This window comes from Haliotis rubra, unplaced genomic scaffold (assembly GCF_003918875.1).
Source record: "Haliotis rubra isolate DU_JTF1 unplaced genomic scaffold, ASM391887v1 Scf628, whole genome shotgun sequence".
In the NCBI taxonomy this organism is placed as follows: Eukaryota; Metazoa; Mollusca; class Gastropoda; order Lepetellida; family Haliotidae; genus Haliotis; species Haliotis rubra.
The window spans coordinates 543,065-565,891 of NW_025767333.1; the positions used below are offsets into that span (position 1 = coordinate 543,065).

General features: G+C 42.8%; 1 protein-coding gene across 1 annotated transcript; it reads left to right on the forward strand.

Moving 5' to 3' along the window:
• The first annotated feature begins 6,059 nt into the window (after positions 1 to 6,059).
• LOC124256441 lies at positions 6,060 to 21,260 on the forward strand. Its single transcript, XM_046690438.1, has 7 exons — positions 6,060 to 6,125; positions 13,067 to 13,114; positions 16,199 to 16,258; positions 16,870 to 17,015; positions 17,821 to 17,985; positions 18,524 to 18,570; positions 21,123 to 21,260. Exons 3-7 carry the CDS (start codon positions 16,206 to 16,208, stop codon positions 21,189 to 21,191), a joined length of 480 nt encoding a protein of 159 aa, XP_046546394.1. The 5' UTR covers positions 6,060 to 6,125; positions 13,067 to 13,114; positions 16,199 to 16,205; the 3' UTR covers positions 21,192 to 21,260.
• Positions 21,261 to 22,827: the final 1,567 nt, after the last annotated feature.

The window sequence follows — 22,827 nt, forward strand, 5'->3', positions numbered from 1 at the left end:
TTTGATGTGTTGTCTCCAGTATGAACACAACAGGGATATCAAAGGTACTGATATATATAGAAGTGGACTAATGGAGGAGAGATATGTGTTAGTGTAATGAAGCGGTTAGTGTGAGGGGTTAATGGAAGGGTTAGTGGGGGTTAATGGGGTTAATGTGAGGGGTTAATGGAAGGGTTAGTTTGAGGGGTTAATGGAAGGGGTTAATGTGAGGGGTTAATGGAAGGGTTTAGTGTGAGGAGTTAATGGAAGGGGTAGTGTGAGGGGTTAATGGAAGAGGTTAGTGTGAGGACTTAATGGAATGGACAAGGTTAGTGTGAGGGCTTAATGGAAGAGGATAGTGAGGGGTAATGGAAGAGGTTATTGCAGGGGTTAATGAAAGAGGTTAGTGTGAGGGGTTAATAGAAGGGGTTAGTGTGAGGGGTGGTGAATGGAAGGGGTTAGTGTGAGGAATTAATGGAAGAGGTTATTACAGGGGTTAATGCAAGAGGTTAGTGTGAGGGGTTCATGGACAAGGCTAATGTGAGGGCTTAATGGAAGAGGTTAGTGTGAGGGGTTAATGGAAGAAGTTGTTGCAGGGGTTAATGAAAGTGGTAAGTGTGAGGGGTTAATAGAAGGGGTTAGTGTGAGGGGTGGTTAATGGAAGGGGTTAGTGTGAGGAGTTAATGGAAGAGGTTATTGCAGGGGTTAATGCAAGAGGTTAGTGTGAGGGGTTAATGGACAAGGTTAGTGTGAGGGGTTAATGGACTAGGTTAGTGTGAGGGCTTAATGGAAGGGGTTATTGCAGGGGTTAATGAAAGGGGTTAGTGTGAGGGGTTAATAGAAGGGTTAGTGTGAGGGTCGGTTAATGGAAGGGGTTAGTGTGAGGAGTTAATGGAAGGGGTTAGTGTGAGGAGTTAATGGAAGGGGTTAGTGTGAGGGGTTAATAGAAGGGGTAGTGTGAGGGGTTAATGGAAGTCGTTAGTGTGAGGGGTTAATGGACTAGGTTAGTGTGAGGGCTTAATGGAAGGGGTTATTGCAGGGGTTAATGAAAGAGGTTCGTGTGAGGGGTTAATAGAAGGGGTTAGTGTGAGGGGTGGTTAATGGAAGGGGTTAGTGTGAGGAGTTAATGGAAGAGGTTATTGCAGGGGTTAATGCAAGAGGTTAGTGTGAGGGGTTAGTGTGAGGAGTTAATGGAAGGGGTTATTGCAGGGGTTAATGAAAGAGATCAGTGTGAGGGGTGGTTAATGCAAGAGGTTAGTGTGAGGGGTCAATTGAAGGGGTTAGTGTGAGGAGTTAATGGAAGAGGTTATTGCAGGGGTTAATGCAAGAGGTTAGTGTGAGGGGTGGTTAATGGAAGAGGTTATTGCAGGGGTTAATGAAAGGGTTAGTGTGAGGGGTTAATGCAAGAGGTTAGTGTGAGGGGTCAATTGAAGGGATTGGTGTGAGGGGTGGTTAATGGAAGGGGTTAGTGTGAGGAGTTAATGGAAGAGGTTATTGCAGGGTTAATGCAAGAGGTTAGTGTGAGGGGTGGTTAATGGAAGCGGTTAGTGTGAGGGGCTAATGGAAGGTTAGTGTGAGGGGTCAATTGAAGGGGTTAGTGTGAATTGAAGGGTTAGTGTGAGGGGTGGTTAATGGAAGGGGGTTAGTGTGAGGGGTCAATCGAAGGGGTTAGTGTGAGGGGTCAATTGAAGGGGATAGTGTGATAAGTTATTGTAAGGACCAGCTTCCTTGACAAATTCCACAGGGAATGATTTTGTCTGGACCTGTTGGGACCCCACATTACCATGTCCATACAAATTTACAACCAGAGTAAAATGTGTGCATGTGTGTACAGACATGTGCATGTTTGCAAGTGCAAGTGTGCGTGTGTGTGAGTGTGTGGGGGTGGGGGCATGGGGAGTGTGTATGGGGGGTGCGTGCGCGTGCACGTGCATGTGCTGTTGTGTGTATTGTCTCCTCTTATAGAAATATGGTCTAATGGACTGTGCCAGCTCACTGAGATGCCATGTCACAGTTTAACATGAATACCTCACTCAGACACTGTGGACAGACTCACATAATGCCTGGAGGATAATGACACCAGGCTAGAAAATGACATGCATATTCTTTCAAATTCTTCTGCTCACAGTAGGTCCACATTAGCATAATGTGGTCACATGATCCTGCCACACAAAAGGGACACAACTCTGCACAGCAATTTGCAGTGGATTAAATGTCTGGCCAAAGTTACCTGGTCACATGATTCTGGCACACAAAATGGACACAACTTGACAGAGCAAACAACAGTGGCTTAGATGTCTGACCAACCAGGCCTCCAAACTGTATCCACAAAAACACACACACATACATTTGATTCCAGCTTTCTCTTTATTTTGGAACAAATAAATTACACCACAAGGGATGATAAATTAATGGCAGATATTTCACAATAACTGTTAACAAAATAAGATCACTGGTTGCTAATGACACTCTAGATCTGGCTCCACTACAGGCTGTGCTGCACCTTGCAATTCATTCTCCCATGTTCAATAAAAAATAATTTTCTATATTCTTTCTTTATTCAAAATTTGTAATAATTATTGAGTAATATTTGACATTAGTACTGTAAAAGAATTGGGAATATTAATATGTAACATCTTCGTGAAATTTTTTACATTTATTGATTTAAGTAGAGATAATTTCGGCACTGTTCTTTGACAATATATAATGGTATTTGTGGCAGTTTGGATCTGATTAACTGACGATGTAGTCAGCCAAACCAAACTTACAACAGTTGCCTGTTATTTCAACTTTTTCATCGTTTAAGCTAAAAAATTGAGCATATTTATTGCTTAATGGAACATAGGATTTGGAAGTACATATATAATGATGATTTCATTATGAGGCAATAGATTCAGTTTCATCATCATCATCATCATCATCATGAGAAACTGAGGGACAGCCACATAACTGCATGGAGCTTAATACTAGACTATAATGTGGATTTCCTTTCAACAAAACACAGACGACAGAAATTTGAACTTTCACAAGAGACCATGTTTCACCTTCCAACTTATCCACAAGCCTTCCTGGCTGTTTTACCCTAAAACCAACCATCAAATAAATAAAAATTGATCTCATCAAATAAAACTATGAAACAGGCATAAAGAAAGGGGCATGTCATGGCTTATAATTCGTATCATAAGGATTTGTTGCCAAATGTGTTCACATACGAGCATGTCAAGTACCAACTGTTGACACAGATGTCACACTTGTGGAGGTCCTGTACACTGTACACGAAGGTGTTATGTAGGAACTTTAGTATGGTATTTTCAGATATTCTACCAAGCAAATAAATTCAACTGTTTTCATAATATTTTACAAAACAGCTACAAAACACTGTATATGTACAACGTGCTGTAATACATTCAAAGTAACTTCAGTGCAACTTTGATACTTTTGAATTTCTTAAATGAAATATAAATATATCTTGTCAAGATTCAAGTGTTAGTATAAATTGGAAGGCCATGAAAACACAAATGAAAATCAATTGTAATTAAGTTACAAAAAATTTTCACATGCAGGTGTGCGCGAAAGGATGGAGACGGCACAGCACAGGTAAATGACTCAATCACTTTGTCGGCACTTGTGCACGTGCTTCTCGTACACCTGGCTGTTCATCTCAATGAACTCCTTCAAGCCCACAAGAACAGCGCATCTGGCATATGCAAATGAGCCTCACAGTGACCCTAATGCAGCTGATATTGTACCCCAGATCATAACGCTGTCACCTCAACGATCTCTTTCAAGAACACATGGCCTGATGTTACGTTCACCTGTGCAGCTGTTGACACGTGTCAGCCGCCAGCTCCTTGACGTGTCTGCTCCTCTGGACGTCGATATTGGAATTGGTGGTCGGGTTAGGCGTCTTGCACGGATACAGTAGACGCTTAGACATCGCCAAATTGTCCTCTGTTGCACCTCCGTTGCAACGTACAGCTGCAAGTGTTGCTGGAACCTGCGTCAGAGGTGCGTGGTTTGAATCTACCGGCTATGACTCGATACTGGTGCGTCGGTCTATAACTGGATTGTTTGGCTGAAAACGTCGCCATACTTGCCAAATTGTATTTCTATGGACGTTGAATCGACGACCAACGTCACGCTGCGAGGTACCACACTGAAGCATACTACAGCCCTCAGCTGTCAGATTCCTCGAGGCATGCCGAACTTGTGCCAGAACGATGAAAATAGAGGTGTTTCTTCTGACTTCTGCACGTGTCTGGCGTTTTAATGTGAACATTGCTGGCCATTTTTTCTCGAATATGTCATGCTTCTTGCAACTTTCGTGCTGTTCGAACAACTATTTGGTTGCGTTCTTCGACCATTTTAACACCCCCTTTCACTAGTTCAAATCCAGAATTACATTCACAAGATTACCAATGAAAAACGTTTATGTCACAATAACTTTGCCTCTGAGTATAACTACAAGCTATAGCGTCCCCAACAGAATATGTATACATACTCTCACAAAAAACAAACAAAGGTGATATTGACATATGACATTTTAAATGTTTATCCAAATTAGTGTTTGATTGTTATAATTTCGCCATAATAATTGAACCAGTGCACCGCGAAAAAACGCATCTTCGAAAACTTTAATGCACGTTTACGTTCGGAAGCTGGTATCGCAACTTGCATGAAAATGTCATGGAGAAAAAGTGGTTCGCAATATGCATCGTTAGTAGGGAAAATGTCTAAATAAGGCGCTGTTGCTCTCAGACGTTCGTTGGCATTTTTTAGCTAAAGAAAGAATGTCGTTTTATCGCGATTCACTGCTGTTAAATGGAAACCCTTTGATTGAAAGGCTGGAGGCTGGTGAGTCTCAATCTGCCGTTAGACGTCACCTCTTTGTTCACCAGAGTACCAATGTTTCCCAGAGTTTATGAGACCGATATCAACAAACCAGTTCTACGCAAGATCGGTCTCGAAGTGGTAGACCTCGGATTACATCCGGATAGGTACATCCGGGTACTTCATTTGCGGAATCGAGCTGTCAAAGCAACTGCAACTGCGTTTACGAGAAGCTGGACTTTGAGGCAGAAGTCCCTATTTTGGCCGAGTACATCGACGTCGACGGGTCCAGTGGTGCAATAACGTTCAATTCTTGAATCTACTAAACTGGCGACGTGTATGGTTCAGAGACTAATCCCGCTTTCTGCTACACTGTCGTGTACGTGTTAATCGACGTCGAAAAGTTTACCCCGAATTGTGTCGCCCAGGTTGACAGATATGGTGGTGTGAGTGTCATGATGTGGGGGGGGCCATGATGTACAGAGACGAAATCCTAAGGACTCACGTGGTTCCGTTCAGTGACTGCCAGAGTGAATTGTTCCAGCAAGATAATGCACATGCCACTATTCAGGATCTTTAGAATGAGAATATTACCGACCTCAACCCCATTTGCGGGATGACCACGGATGACGCATACGTGATCAACTGTAGGAGGCATTGCAATGTGAATGGGACAGAATTCCGAAAGGTGGTGAAATTATTCAGTTCATGCCGAGACGTTGCAGAGCAGTTTTGGAGACTCATGGTGGCCACAACAGATATTGAAGGCAACGCCCAGCCCTGTGCCGTAACGACTTGACCTGGGGTTCTAACGATTTGATTGGATAACCGATGACCTCTCAATTAGGTCACGTTGTGACGGAACTACTTTCTCATTCATAACAAACACGTGGGAACGAACGCCTTCACCTATTGAACTTTTTATAAGCTATACATGTTAACAGACATTTGCTCCTTTATACTGTAAAATTTCGCTGAAACTGATCTAGAATTACATGCGTTATCTCACTTTAAAGTTAGCAGATTAAATTCGCGAAAATACACCTACCCGTTTCTTTTTGGGAGAGTATATGTTGTATCTCTGGTATAAGCCGCTTATCAGAGTCTACAAAAAATCTCTACTGGTATTAGGAGATCAGCTTGTACTACTCTGTAAACTAATACCAAACTCAGAGACAAAACTGACAAAACCTTTCTCATAGAAGTATACACGCTTCCAATAGATAACAATTATTCTGGGGTCATCTTATCGTTATCTATAAGTTTGCATGTTGTTCTGCAGTATTTCCTTTGTATTGTGACTGGTATCAAGACAAGTAAGAACACTTTATTTCTTTTCATATAAGGGGTGGCGGGGTAGCCGAGTGGTAAAAGCGTTGGCTCGTCACGCCGAAGACCCGGGTTCTATTCCCCACATGGGCACAATGTGTGAAGCCCATTTATGGTGTCCCCCGCCCTGGGATTGCTGGAATATTGCTAAAAGCGGCGTAAAACCACTCAACTCTTTGCATATAACTATAGTTTATCTGGAATGGTTGGTGGGTATACTCAAATCAGCTCTTATTCTGTCATGGCTACACATCTTCTTGAACGTTACAACTAACTGTTTAATCGAATATTTCTGTCGTGATCTTGTATGGGCTTCACACATTGTAAATATGTGTGGAATTGAACCCGGGTCTTCGGCGTGATGAGCGAATACTTAACCACTAGGCTACCCCACCGTGCCGTGTGTTTAACACGTGTATGCGACTTGCACATGCCTTTTCATCACACTGTCCAGCATTTGGTACCCACTGAGATGAAATTTCCAACGTTGAAGTATGAATAAGTGGGAAATTGCTTTCTCCTAGCGGTGTGTAACTACAGCCACGTGACTGGCGATTCCGCCAGGTGGCGTTGATTAAGGGTATATATAAGGTTGATGAATTTAAATTCGTTCTCTCGCTTGTGCAAACAAGACCGTACATCTTTAAAATGGACACAGACGCCAAATTAGACGCCATGTTGAAACAGCTGAATGCTAATAAAGATCAACTGGAAGAATCCTTTAACTCCCAGCTCGGTGCTTTACGACAAGAGTTTAGTCAAGCTTCTACTGATTTGAAGAAACTCAAAGCTGAAAAGGATTATACGTGGTCAAGGGAAGGAAATAAAATACAGTACAATTTCAACAGTGAGACAGTAGATTCTTTGAATACAGTTCTTTGTCGATTCAGAATCAACGTTATGAAGAGGTTGAGACGGTTCTGACGTCAGCGATAGAAAGTGTCCAGAAAAGAAATAAGCACATCAAAATTGCGGATTCTAGTGAAGGGGCTGGGAAACTGGAGAAACTATGTTGCTAATGATCTCGCTGATGATTCTGACGATGACAAAGGATTACTTCGGCTGAAAACAAGGCAGTCAGGAAACTTCGTCAAAAGCGTGCGCCAATCACCGTACTCCACATCTAGGTCAGCTCGCCGCTCGTCGACGGTCGCTCGGCCCGTACAGTTTGCTGTGCAGCCTGTTCCTGCTCTTCAGCCTAGCCAGCCTGCTCTTTTTCGTGCAAAAAGTCAAAGGTCAGGTTAATGCTTCACCTGCGGTGAGTTCTCGCACTACCGACAAGACTGTCCCTACAGCGTCAGTACATCTAAAGCCTCGGTGGTCACAGGCGGAGTCTCGACCCCAGTCAACAAATAGTCAAGATCTGTCAGTTAAGTATTCTCATCGTGTTGATGTTGAGATCAATTCATACAAACTAACTGACGACTATTATGAGTATGAGCAGGGTTTATCAGAAATAATTGTCAAGGGTAGGCTCAAACAGAGTTTGGGTTTTTGGCGTCAAATTGGTGCGTCACAATTTGTCATTGATTTGATTGCTTTTGGGTATAAAATTCCATTTATATCTATCCCTCCTTCTATGTTTATACCCAATAACAAGTCAGCTCTCAAACATGAAGCTTTCGATTGTCACGCAGGCCATTGAAGAGCTGATGATGAAACAGTTGATCCTGACCTGTCATCAACCACCTACCGTAGTGAATCCTTTAATAGTGTCTGTTCAATCTTCGGACTAATTCTTGATTTGTCCAGGGTGAATGCATTTGTCTTTAAAAGAACTGTGAAATATGAAGACTGGAAAACTGCTTTGAACTATATTGATAAAGATGATTGGCTTATAAAATTTGACATCCATTCAGCTTATCACCATATTGATATTTATCCTGGTCATACAGATTACCTTGGGTTTGCGTGGCCAGACAAAGCTGGTAAACTTTGCTTCTATAAGTTTATGGTTTTACCCTTTGGACTCACATCGGCACCCAATGTGTTTACGAAAGTGACTAGACAGCTGCTTAAAAAGTGGAGGTCAGACGGACACAGAATAGTCACATTTTTGGATGATGGTATTTTGTCTAGATCCTCATCAGCTACGACATTTTCAGCAGGTTTGGATATCAAGAATGATCTGCTCTTATCTGATTTTGTACCTAAAGTTGAGAAATCTCTGTGGGTCCCTTCACAGAATTTTGAATGGTTAGGATTTGGTATTGACACTACTACGATGACTATTTCTGTGCCAAAAGGCAAGATTGACAAGGTTAAGCTTTCGATTGTTACTTTGCTTCAAAGCATTTGTAAGCCAATCTGTGTAAGGTCAGTTGCATCTGTCGTGGGTCAAATCATTGCCATGAAGTTAGTTGTGGGTCCGGTATCACAACTTATGACAAGATCAGTCAGTATAGACATTCTCAAGGCAAGTTCGTGGTACAGCAAGATTGTTTTGTCGGATATCAGTATCGAACAGTTGAAATTCTGGTACGAGAACATAGAAACATTTGATTCTAGATCCCTTGTACAATCAGCTACTGCTACAACTGTTGTTTATTAAGATGCGAGTGATGTTGGATTTGCAGGCTATAGTGTTAATGTAGATTGTGTACCTAGTTGTGGTCAGTGGTCCAGTGAAGAAGCTAGGCTTAGTTCAATTGGTACTTTAGTGGTTCCCGAGTGGCCTTCTGCGTGTTTCTGGCCGTTGATATGCGCTAAAAGCGTGTTCATTCCACAGATCAAAGATTGGATGTATCTTCCCACAGTTAAGGAAGCGTATACAGCTTCTAGGATACAAGGGGGTTTGTTCGGCCAGACAGATTTAGATTTTAATATGCTTGCTCTGTTTATTGATTTTCGTTAATTTATGCTGTATGTGTTTACAGAGGCTTTCCAGCACGTGTACAGGGAAGAGTTGAGTGATCTCCCAGATAGTGTTAGAGCATTGGCTGATGATATCCCATCGATGTTGTCTGGAGCTGCAGCTGGAGAGGAACTATGAGCTGGATTGTCCCGCCTATAGGTTTGATTCCAAGGGTCATCAAGCACTTGAAAGGATGTCGTTCAGAGAGTGTCATGGAAGCAGCTAAGAGGAAGCTGGGTAAAGCTGTAGTTAAGAAAGAACCTATCACGGTAGCTATTCTTGAACGCTTGTATGATGACAAAATACAAGGAGCTGGGTTACCTGAGCTTAGATTGCTTTCAATGTGTTTATTGGCTTATGCAGGATTTTTGCGATCAGCCGAGTTATTGTATATATCACGTTCTGATGTTGTATTTTGTCAATCTCATATGCTTGTTTTCATTGAAAAATCAAAGACTGACATTTACAGAGATGGTGCATGGGTTGTTATAGGTCGTACACAAACAAAGCTTTGTCCAGTAGCTTGTTTAGAACGTTATCTTGATATGGCTGCGATTGAGTCTGATTCGGATCAGTATATTTTTAGAGGTGTGACAAAATGTGCTTCTGGATATATCATGAGGAAAGGAAATGTTCCTATCTCATATACAAGATTAAGAGAGATATTCATTGATGCTTTACGTCCTTATGTTGATAACATAAAACAGTTTGGTTTGCATAGTTTGCGCAGTGGTGGAGAAACGGCGGCTGCAAATAACGGATTACCAGATCGAATGTTTAAACGTCACGGACGATGGAGAAGCGAAAAAGCTAAAGACGGGTATATAAAAGATAGTTTGGAGCAAAGGATGAAAGTTTCACTTTCTCTTGGCCTATGACTTTCTTTGCATATTCTCACCAGTCACAAGCGTATTCCAGTAAACTGTTGTGTTGTGATGTTGTGGAACGATGTGATTAGGAGAAATGAAATTTCCAACGTTTGAAGTATGAATAAGTGGGAAATTGTTTTCTCCTAGCGGTGTGTAACTACAGCCACGTTACTGGCGATTCCGCCAGGTGGCGTTGATTAAGGGTATATATAAGGTTGATGAATTTAAATTCGTTCTCTCGCTTGTGCAAACAAGACCGTACATCTTTAAGCTTTTTTATGTGTGTCATATTATGTAAAATGGTCCATGTGTGATTAATCATATTTACTGTTTCAGGTCATCAATTTGACTGGATCATTGGAGTAGAGATGAACAAATTTAGTAAGCTGTAAGCTTCATGTATTGTTCATTGGCCTGGCAAGTCATTATAATGTTGCATCTATTCTATATGAAGGTTTTGGCTGGCAAGCCATTATAATACTGCATGAGTTTGTTCTTCTTTGGGCTGGCAAGCCATTAGAATATTGCATATTTCTATATGAAATATATATTTGAAAGCTATGGGCTGGCAAGCCATTAGAATATTGCACATTTCTATATGAAATGTATATCTGAAAGCTACTGGGCTGGTAAGCCATCATAATACTGTATGTGTTTGTATGTTTTTGGGTTGGCAAGCCATTAGAAATTGCCTTTTCCTGTATCATATGTATATATGTAAAGCTGTAGTTTGTATTCAGCTGGCCTGGTAAGCCTGTATATTATTGCATATTCCTGTATGAAGGAACTTGTAAAATATGTTGATTGAATATTGCTAGGCTGGTAAGCTATCATGATGTGCATATGGCATTTGTATAATTTCCTATAATAATCTTGAATTTAATTCAAGTTGTGATGTTTGTATTCCAGTGTTGTGACTGTTTATGTAATGCACTGTAGACTGTATACATACAAGATTGATATGTACTGTAAACTCTCCAGTATGTGCTGTTACATTCGTAGAGGGAACACGGTTCCAGAGTGTTTTCTGTAAGAGTTTTTATCTCTGGTTTTACGTGTCGGGTTTCAGCAGGTAATAAAGATATCATTATATTTCTGCATAAATATAGAATCATTTCCTTCTGTACGAGATGGGTATAATATATACCAAGTTGAGTCAAGTTGTGTTGTGTTGAGGTTTGTAAATAAAACGGTCGCACCAGTCACAAGCGTATTCCAGTAAACTGTGTTGTGTTGTGATGTTGTGGAACGATGTGATTAGGAGAAGTCTTGTTCTCGACGTTTAGTTGTGACAGAGACACCGTTTGTGTAGAATTAGGACATCTACACATGTAGACATACGCCGCCAAACACGGATAACACATAGTAATGTCTGTACCAGACAAACCTGTGGTTGATATTACGAGGAACGTCCGACTAGGACTCGGAGTGAGTGAGTGAGTTTAGTTTTACGCCAGTTTAACCACTAGTCCAGTAATATCACGGCGGGGGACACGAGAAATGGTTTCACACTTTATAGCCTTGTGGGGACTCGAACCCGGGTCCTCGTCGCCATATAGATAGAATCTTGCTCAGTGCTGCGTTAAACAACCAACAAACAAGAAGCCAGCGAAACCACGTGATCTGTTTCACGTTTCAGTGCATGAAGATTCAGAGCGACAAAATCTGACCAAAGAACTGCAACTTTCAAATAGTCGAGCAATATTCTGTGAGCTCCCACCTTCTGTGTCTACATTTCAGAACTGTTTTGGTACAATCGACCATGTTCTTTCCACAAAGATTTCCAAAAGAGTCCTACAACCCTTTCTCGGAAGTTATTTAATCATTGCTTCGGCAAAGCTATCAAAGTTTTTTTAGACGTAATGATGACATTTCCAAGTTTGACGCAATGACACACATTGATGTCCGCTGCAGCTTACATGACATGATTGCATGTCTTGTGAAGAGGATTTCCCTCTGCGTGTGTTTTGTCTGGATCCCATTGATGTGCAGGATACGCTTACCATCTTTTCTAACGCATAGTATTGATCCACTTATGATGTAGTTGGAACCCTACACGTACTTATGATGTAGTTGGAACCCTATACGTACTTATGATGTAGTTGGAACCCTATACGTACTTATGATGTAGTTGGAACCCTATACCTACCTATGATGTGGTTGTAACTCTATACGTACTTATGATATAGTTGGAACCCTATACGTACTTATGATGTAGTTGGGACCCTATACGTACTTATGATGTAGTTGGGACCCTATACGTACTTATGATGTAGTTGGAACCCTATACGTACTTATGATGTAGTTGGGACCCTATACGTACTTATGATGTAGTTGGAACCCTATACCTACCTATGATGTAGTTGTAACTCTATACGTACTTATGATATAGTTGGAACCCTATACGTACTTATGATATAGTTGGGACCCTATACGTACTTATGATGTAGTTGGGACCCTATACGTACTTATGATATAGTTGGAACCCTATACGTACTTATGATATAGTTGGGACCATATACGTACTTATGATGTAGTTGGAACCCTATACGTACTTATGATATAGTTGGAGCCCTATACGTACTTATGATGTAGTTGGAACACTATACGTACTTATGATATAGTTGGAACCGTATTTTGGCCCTTTCCTTCAAGTAGATTGCTTATGATAAAGGAGAAGTTCTTGTCCTTTTTTATCAGCTTATGCTTTGATAAGCCTTATAAGAGTTTAAGCAAAATGAAATGTACAGCACGTTTGCAGCAAAATCAAAGTCATAACAACTTTGTACCCAAGTTATTATGTAGCGGACACAGACGAGGGGTTCCGAATGGAATTGTTCGGTTTCTGATTGCATGCCGTTGACCCGTAACCGACGTCTCGGCCGAGGGGTTCCGAATGGACGTGTTCGGTGTTTGACTGCATCAGACGTACGTCCCTTTGTTAACCGTAACCGACGTCTCTGTCTAAGAGTTCCGAATGGACGTGTTCGGTTTTTGAGTGCATCAGACGTGCACAACTTGGGGACCCGTAACCGACATCTCTGTCGAGGAGTTCAGAATAAACGTGTTCGGTTTCCGATTGTATCAGACGTGCAGACGTGGGCCATCACTGACGTCTCAACACTCCACTCATGCCAGTTCTTATCAGCATATACTTTTTCATGACGTCATGTTTTTGCCACGTGCACTTACATTATCTATATAGCACCTGCAAAGTCACCTGGTCTTCCCAGTCTGTTAACCACACTCCCAGGTAAGACAACCCTCCTTGAATGTGTATGCACCGTTATATGTACAGTAAATTGTGTTATATTACAATTTAATTTATTATCAAACACAATTGATATTACATCGTTTCTGGTAAGATTCGGTAGACGTTGATGACATTATGTACTAGCAATAATTAGTTGTCAGGAATGTACTGCTATCTAATGTAACTAGTTGTGTGACAGTTACTATATATGAATGCTTTTGAAGTCAAGGGTGATCTTAAATCTTCTAGAAAAGCTACAGACTAATCCAGCATTCCATAAAATCTTCCAGAATGTTTTTAGACTGTAGGAGTGTTTCTCTAATCTCGTCACATCATAATCAGTTATTACGGGAAGGTCATTGTTTTACCGACCTGTGAAGATCTGGGTTAGAATGAATCTTCAGTAACCCATGCTTGTCGTAAAAGGCGACTAACGGGATCGGGTGGTCAGGCTCGCTCGCTTGATTGACACATGTCATCGGTTCCCATTTGCGCAGATCGATGTTTTTGCTGTTGATCACTGGATTGTCTGGTCCAGACTCGATTATTTACAGACCGCCGCCATTTAGCTGGAATATTGCTGAGTGCGGCGTAAACTAAACTCACTCACTCATTGTTTTACCCAGGATATCCAGGGAAGGTCATTGTTTTACCCAGGATATCCAGGGAAGGTCATTGTTTTACCCAGGATATCCAGGGAAGGTCATTGTTTTACCCAATATAACCAGAGAAGTCATCGTTTTACCCAGGATATCCAGGGAAGGTCATCGTTTTACCCAGGATATCCAGGGAAGGTCATTGTTTTACCCAATGTATCTAGGGAAGGCCATCAGTTTACCCAGGATATCCAGGGAAGGTCATCGGTTTACTCATAGGTTTTGCGTAAAACCTAATCACTCACTCACACGAATCAGCATCTAACAACAGATCAGCCTAGTAACGTTTTGATAACGATCCCAATTTCTGGGTTCAATATATTGTTCAAGAGAATACCTTCTTAAACGGTTGGTTCACGGACGATACAGGCTAAACCTGTGGATCAGGAAATGGCACAGGTGCTTCGAATTTCCGATGTTTGAATCCACACTTTGATCTGGCGCCATATGAAAGATAAAATACAGATGTTGTTGATAGTGTCATTGTTTCCATGTAAATATGGTTTATATTCACTGATGGATTGGTGAGATAGACTGAGTTGTGGCCTTCAGCGTTTTGTACATTATTAACATAACACTTACATCACACACGCCGCCTTCTGATATCTCCCACATTGGCACACAACTGTGAAAAACTGTTACCCCCGCCCCATTGGCTGCATGGTTAGTATACTCCCCAGGGCGCTGAGTTTAAAACAAGTACACAAGATTTACCGTGTTATAATAATGTAGCGTTATAGCAATTCATTTGTGAAAGTAAATTGGCGATTAATTAATGATAGCAATGGAACTACCCGCGTGTATTACACACTTACTCGGGTCTTTCAGAGACATTTTGAATGTCTTAAAACATGAAGACGCATTACGAAAATATATCTTTATTGTCACGGCTACTTCATGCAAATATATCAGATACACTCTTCAAAAAAGAAACGCATAAGCCTTTATTAGAAGAATGTATTGCGTTAGTATAAGGGGAATAAAAAGGTGAAAATTCACACGTATACAGACAAAGAGTTCGCCAACACATCAGCAGTCTTTATTGTTCTGTTTATGTTGACTCGAGTCTACAAGATGGCGTCAAAGTCAATACTTTGCATGGTTACCACTGGCAGCAATTATTGCTCGGCACCGTCTCGGCACAGACTGGATAAGGCGACGAAGTCGCTCTTGCGGAATTCTTCACCACTCTTGCTGCAATGCGATGGCCAGTTGTGGGAGCGTCTGAGGCGTGTTTTGACGTTGACGTACACGTCTATCGGGTTTAGATCTGGAGGTCGGGAAGGCCATGACAAGACATTGACGTTAGAACTGGCAAGGTAGCTGACCGTGCTGTATGTGAAGTAGCGTTGTCATGCTGGTACAACTCCCTCTGGCAGTCCATACTCGGAAGCATGTGACGGGCAAGGAATTTGTTGATGTACCGATTTGCTGTCAAATTCCCTGAACCACCACTAAATCAGATATTTGTGTACTGTCGAAAGCAATTAGGGGCCAAACGTTCATTTCTCCGACGGTAAACACGCTGTCTTTCATCACGCCCGTGAAGAAGAAATCGTGATTCATCAATGAACCAGACTTACCATCTAGTTTATAAGGTTCCAGTTTCGGACTCAACAACACCACCGTATGCGATTGCGCCGATGGAAGTCTCTTAAAACAGGGGCGACAAACGGCCTTCTTGGTCGAATCCCTACGATTCCTGACAAGCATGCGCTGTGCACTGCTATGGCACGACGATGATGCAAGTGAGCAGCCCGGATGTAGCGGAGCTGGGCTTGGGTGGTAACACTTGGACGGCCACATCTCGGGCGAAATTGGTCTGCAGAAAACGATCCCAAAGGCGAGATATGGTGCTTTGATGTCGGCAACTGCTGACTGCGACTCCCCAGCTTCAAGGCGGCCTATGACAGTGTTTCGATTGGCGGCACTCGTGGCATGATGATTTCTCTTTTCCAGGCAAAAAACGAATGACAAAACTAAACACAATGTTTGTCTTTTATAGTAATCGATACCAGATGCTTTACCGTTTACTTGCACGTGCATTTTGCTTTGTGTGCTTTCTTGGTGAATATTTGGCGAATATTTCTTCAAACGCTTCTAAAACATGGGGAAAAGTTACAATTGCCGCGTTATTGGCGCTGAAGCTGTTTACAATCACACAAAGATGATGTTTTGCCGCAGAGTCCAATATTCTTAAAATCATCTATGCATTTCTTTTTTTTTTTCTTTTTTTTTGAAGAGGGAAAATCGTTTATAACGCTTTTCCAGGTTGCTGATTTTTGTTGTTATTGTTTGTTGTTAAACGTTAAACTTTGTACAAATAATCCATTATCTCGTGTAGTTTATTCTCTAAAACGTCGCCAACAGTATGCACGACGAATCCTACAGGCTTCTGCCACAGTGCTTATCACATATCATTTTTCAGGTTCGTCATGAAAGTGCTTATTGTCCTATTTGCTGTTGTGGCCTCTGCTTTCGCAGCTGGGTGAGTGTTGACATTTTGAGTCCATCCATGAAGTCACATTAACGATATTAACGCTCAAGGTTAGATAAATAATTCCACCTCAATTGATATAAAATGTATTCCACCTCTGGATGAGGATGAAATCACATCACGGTCACGTCTTATTTATAAAATTTGTGTATAACCTTCCGACATTTGCAATTTAGCGGTTCTCAATGCTGTGTCATATGAAGCAATGTGACGTCATATTGTTTCATGTTCTGAGAAAATACTATATGACGTCATCATTATTCATGATTACGTCATCTGGGTGATTTTACGAAATAACTTACTAAGACTGTCGTAAGTCTATGTTCAGGTATGGAAGTTAGGATCATCGGATGGTGCCGATTTGGAGATTTTACGAGCGCTTTCAGACATAATGCGTATTTCGAACACTTAATTCATCACGCTGAAGACACATATGGGTATATTATGTGAAATCCATTTCTGGAGGTCACTGGAATATCGCTCAAATAGGCGTAAAACCATACTCACACACCACCCAACTGTAAAAGCGCTGACTGCGGCATTAAGCAGCATTCAACCCAGCTTCGTGTTAAGAATATCATAGAGAATTACATTGTTTCCAGCGATGCCACTAGCGATGCTGTTGCCAAGTTCAAGTCTACCGTCAAAGCCCAAGTCGAAGCACTGTTCCTTAGTGCCGACACAAATAAGGATGGGCAATTCGACAAGGCAGACATGGTCTCACTCTTCATCGACTACGATCCCAACGGTAAAACTAAACCACTTGATCTGATTATCCTTCAATTCCTTGTCTCTACACAAAACCCGACATATACTGAGAGAAACAAATAAAGGAACACAAGAAACTTCAAGTTTCAAGTTAATACTTTCCAGTTTCATCACCAGCTTTGAATAGCCCCGGGGAAGGAAATCTGAGAATAAATAAAGGAACACTGTCATGAAGTGGCGTTCCCTTATTAGATCCCTCAGTATATTAACTTTGCATGGGTTCGCAAACATATTGGACAATGACAGTCTCGGTTACTCATGCACCTAAGGTGCACTGCAGAGCTGCGTTCCTCAAATATGCCATGAATCTGTTGAACCTCGTTCAGGGTTTGCCGGCGCTGTTACGAAAGCCTATTGCTTCCAGGGCCTCCTTTCACAAAGCACCAAAATGATCGTAAGTCACTAAGGTAACCTTAGTGCAGTGTTAAGAATGGGAGTTAAGGCCAACCTTTGTAAAGGTTGCTTCGTGTCCCTGGTAACATAAATCATGGCTCCGACCCTGAGGATATTGGACCCCAATTGCTTGTTGTTAGAGGACACTCAGCTGCTTGATTGGACCCTCTCGATGACTTGCTGTCATCGTATCAGAATGCTCATAATGTGCTTTTGATGGACCATCGACATGGAGCTGCGGCGTAAAACAACAAACAAACAATCAAACATTATCCCCTTCGACCAAGGGCGTAGATACCATTACAAAAAAAGCCCGGACTTACACATGATTGTTGGTAAAATGGTTGGGCAAGCCCTCACTACTTTCTAAATATGAAGTCTGGTCTTTGCAGGCGATAAGAAAGTGACGGAGAAAGAGTTCGTGGACAAGTTCACCGGAAACCAGAAGTCACTTGCTGTCATCGCTAAGGGCCTCTTCTTGGAACTCGATATGGACAGGAACGGTGGAATTACGGACTCTGACCTTGACCTTTACTTCAAGAAGATTGACCAAAATGGTACGTAAAAGTTGCAGTGATAGCTGTAATATCTTCGTTTAAATTTAATTTTATCGAGGGATATGTTTTGAGATGACGCCTTGAGAATCTTCCTTGATGGTTTGTAGTTTTCATAGGTGTAAAATATCAACGATGTATCGGTCCACAGTACTCAGAGAGGTTCGGGGATTACGTTGACTGTGTGGGACCTTGCTCACTATATCAACCACTGGTTTGTACGGTACAGCATAATAAACTGGGTTCTGAGGTTTCAGCGACACAAATTAAAAGAAGAAGGAATCATATCATGAAATTTGCTATCAAGTTGAGAGAACCTCAGATTCTCAAAAATTTGACGTTCAGGGTGCGGTTGTAGAAAGCAACCTTAGCGCTACGCCAGTCCTAAGTCTATGTTAAGGTATGGGAGTTACGATCACCTTAGCGCTAAGACGGCTTTGTACAACGGCATCCTGGTTAACACAGCTTAGTACGTGGAGGTTTTCAGTGTATTTCAAGAGTGATCAGGTTATCGAATCTCAAACATGACAAAATGTTTCAGATGATGGCAAGGTTGAGAAGAGCGAATTCACGAAATATTTCACTGAGGTGAGTGTTTTGTGAAGATTTACAGCATGGTGTACCTGAAACCTCTTACATGCTCCAGATACAAGTAACCATGACACTCACATGTTCACACCTCAGGTAACCATGACACTCACATGTTCACACCCCAGGTAACCATGACACACATGTTCACACCCCAGGTAAGCATGACACTCACATGTTCACACCCCAGGTAAAAAAAGACACTCACATGTTCACATCCCAGGTAACCATGACACTCACATGTTCACACCCCAGGTAAAATAAGACACTCACATGTTCACACCTCAGGTAAGCATGACACTCACATGTTCACACCCCAGGTAAAAAAAGACACCCACATGTTCACATCCCAGGTAACCATGACACTCACATGTTCACATCCCAGGTAAGCATGACACTCACATGTTCACACCTCAGGTAACCATGACACTCACATGTTCACATCCCAGGTAACCATGACACTCACATGTTCACACCTCAGGTAAGCATGACACTCACATGTTCACACCCCAGGTAAAAAAAGACACTCACATGTTCACATCCCAGGTAACCATGACACTCACATGTTCACACCCCAGGTAACCATGACACTCACATGTTCACACCTCAGGTAAGCATGACACTCACATGTTCACACCCCAGGTAAAAAAAGACACTCACATGTTCACATCCCAGGTAACCATGACACTCACTTGTTCACATCCCAGGTAAGCATGACACTCACATGTTCACACCCCAGGTAACCATGACACTTACATGTTCACACCCCAGGTAAGCATGACACTCACATGTTCCCACCCCAGGTAACCATGACACTCACATGTTCACATCCCAGGTAACCATGAAACTCACATGTTCACATCCCTGGTAATCATAACACACATGTCCACATCCCAGGTAAGCATGACACTCACATGTTCACATCCCAGGTAACCATGACACTCACACGTTCACATCCCAGGTAAGCATGACACTCACATGTTCCCACCTCAGGTAACCATGACACTCACATGTTCACACCCCAGGTAACCATGACACTCACATGTTCACACCCCAGGTAACCATGACACTCACATGTTCACACCACAGGTAAACATGACACTCACATGTTCACATCCCAGGTAACCATGACACTCACATGTTCACATCCCAGGTAAGCAGGACACTCACATGTTCACATCCCAGGTAACCATGACACTCACATGTTCACATCCCAGGTAACCATGACACTCACATGTTCACGTCCCAGGTAACCATGACACTCACATGTTCACATCTCAGGTAAGCATGACACTCACATGTTCCCACCTCAGGTAACCATGACACTCACATGTTCACACCCCAGGCAACCATGACACTCACATGTTCACATCCCAGGTAACCATGACACTCACATGTTCACACCACAGGTAAACATGATACTCACATGTTCACATCCCAGGTAAGCATGACACTCACATGTTCACGTCCCAGGTAACCATGACACTCACATGTTCACATCCCGACACTCACATGTTCACTCCCCAGGTAAGCATGATACTCACATGTTCACACCCCAGGTAACCATGAAACTCACATGTTCACATCCCAGGTAACCATGACACTCACATGTTCACATCCCAGGTAAGCATGACACTCACATGTTCACATCCCAGGTAACCATGACACTCACATGTTCACATCCCAGGTAAGCATGACACTCACATGTTCACATCCCAGGTAACCATGACACTCACATGTTCCCACCCCAGGTAAGCATGACGCTCACATGTTCCCACCCCAGGTAAGCATGACGCTCACATGTTCACATCCCAGGTAAGCATGGCACTCACATTTTGACACCCCAGGTAAGCATGACACTTTTATTTTCTCATCCCAAGTTACCATATCACTCACGTGTTCTCGCCCGAGGTAGCCATAACACTCACATGCCCGAGGTAGCAATAACACTGACGTGTTCCCGCCCGAGGTAGCCATAACATTCAGGTGTTCCCGACCGTGGTAGCCATAACACTGACGTGTTCCCACCGAAGTAGCCATAACAGTCACATGTTCCTGCCCGAGGTAACCATAACACTCACGTGTTCCCGCCAAGGTAGCCATAACACTCACACGTTCCCGACCGAGGTAGCCATAACACTCACATGTTCCTGCCCGAAGTAGCCATAACACTCAAGTGTTCCCGCCAAGGTAGCCATAACACGTGTTCCCGACCGAGGTAGCTATAACATTCAGGTGTTCCCGACCGCGGTAGCCATAACATTCAGGTGTTCCCTTAAGATTCAGGTGTTCCCGACCGAGGTAGCCATAACATTCAGGTGTTCCCGACCGCGGTAGCCATAACATTCAGGTGTTCCCGACCGCGGTAGCCATAACATTCAGGTGTTCCCGACCGCGGTATCCATAACATTCAGGTGTTCCCTTAAGATTCAGGTGTTCCCGACCGCGGTAGCCATAACATTCAGGTGTTCCCGACCGCGGTAGCCATAACATTCAGGTGTTCCCGACCGCGGTAGCCATAACACTCACGTGTTCTTGCCTCTGTGTTTCAGGTCTTCACTATCCTGTACATCCTTGAAATCAGGGCACAGGCAGCCACAACAGCAGCAGCATCGGGTTAAGGAGTGCAACTTGTGTATCTATATACTGAACTATCTAGGGACAACCTATATAAATTCTTGAACTTCTGATTTGATGTGTTGTCTCCAGTATGAACACAACAGGGATATTAAAGGTACTAATATATATAAAAGTGGACTAATGGAGGAGAGATATGTGTTAGTGTAATGAAGCGGTTAGTGTGAGGTGTTAATGGAAGGGTTAGTGTGAGGGGTTAATGGAAGGGGTTAGTGTGAGGGGTTAATGGAAGGGGTTAGTGTAAGGGGTTAATGGAAGGGGTTAGTGTGAGGAGTTAATGGAAGAGGTTATTGCAGGGGTTAATGCAAGAGGTTAGTGTGAGGGGTGGTTAATGGAAGAGGTTATTGCAGGGGTTAATGAAAGAGGTTAGTGTAAGGGTTAATAGAAGGGGTTAGTGTGAGGGGTGGTTAATGGAAGGGGTTAGTGTGAGGGGTTAATGGAAGGGGTTAGGAGGAGGAGTTAATGGAAGGGTTGGTGTGAGGGGTGGTTAATGGAAGGGGTTAGTGTGAGGAGTTAATGGAAGGGTTAGTGTGAGGGGTTAGTGTGAGGGGTTAATGGAAGGGGTTAGTGTGAGGGGTTAATGGAAGGGTTAGTGTGAGGAGTTAATGGAAGAGGTTATGCAGGGGTTAATGAAAGAGGTTAGTGTGAGGGTTAATAGAAGGGGTTAGTGTGGGGTGGTTAATGGAAGGGGTTAGTGTGAGGGGTTAATGGAAGGGGTTAGAGTGAGGAGTTAATGGAAGGGGTTAGTGTGAGGGGTGGTTGATGGAAGGGGTTGAGTGTGGATAGGGGGTTAATGGAAGGGTTAGTGTGAGGAGTTAACGGAAGGTGTTAGTGTGAGGGGTGGTTAATGGAAGGTGTTAGTGTGAGGAGTTAATGGAAGGGGTTAGTGTGAGGAGTTAATGGAAGGTGTTAGTGTGAGGAGTTAATGGACGAGGTTATTGCAGGGTTTAATGCAAGAGGTTAGTGTGAGGGGTCAATCGAAGGGGTTGGTGTGAGGGGTGGTTAATGGATGGGGTTAGTGTGAGGAGTTAATGGAAGGGGTTAGTGTGAGGAGTTAATGGAAGGGGTTATTGCAGGGGTTAATGCAAGAGGTTAGTGTGAGGGGTGGTTAATGGAAGAGGTTATTGAAGAGGTTATTGCATGGGTTAATGAAAGAGGTTAGTGTAAGGGGTTAATAGAAGGGGTTAGTGTGAGGGGTGGTTAATGGAAGGGGTTAGTGTGAGGGGTTAATGGAAGGGGTTGGTGTGAGGAGTTAATGGAAGGTGTTAGTGTGTGTGTGTGTGAGGGGGGGGTTAATGGAAGGGGTTAGTGTGAGGAGTTAATGGAAGGGGTTAGTGTGAGGGTTAATGGAAGAGGGTTAGTGTGAGGGGTTAATGGACGAGGTTAGTGTGCAGGGGTTAATGCAGAGGTTAAGTGTGAGGGGTTGGTGTGAGGAGTTAATGGAAGGGAGTTGTTGCAGGGGTTAATGCAAGAGGTTAGTGTGAGGGTGGTTAATGGAAGGGGTTAGTGTGAGGGGTTAATGCAAGAGGTTAGTGTGAGGGGTCAATCGAAGGGTTGGTGTGAGGGGTGGTTAATGGAAGGGGTTAGTGTGAGGAGTTAATGGAAGGGGTTAGTGAGGAG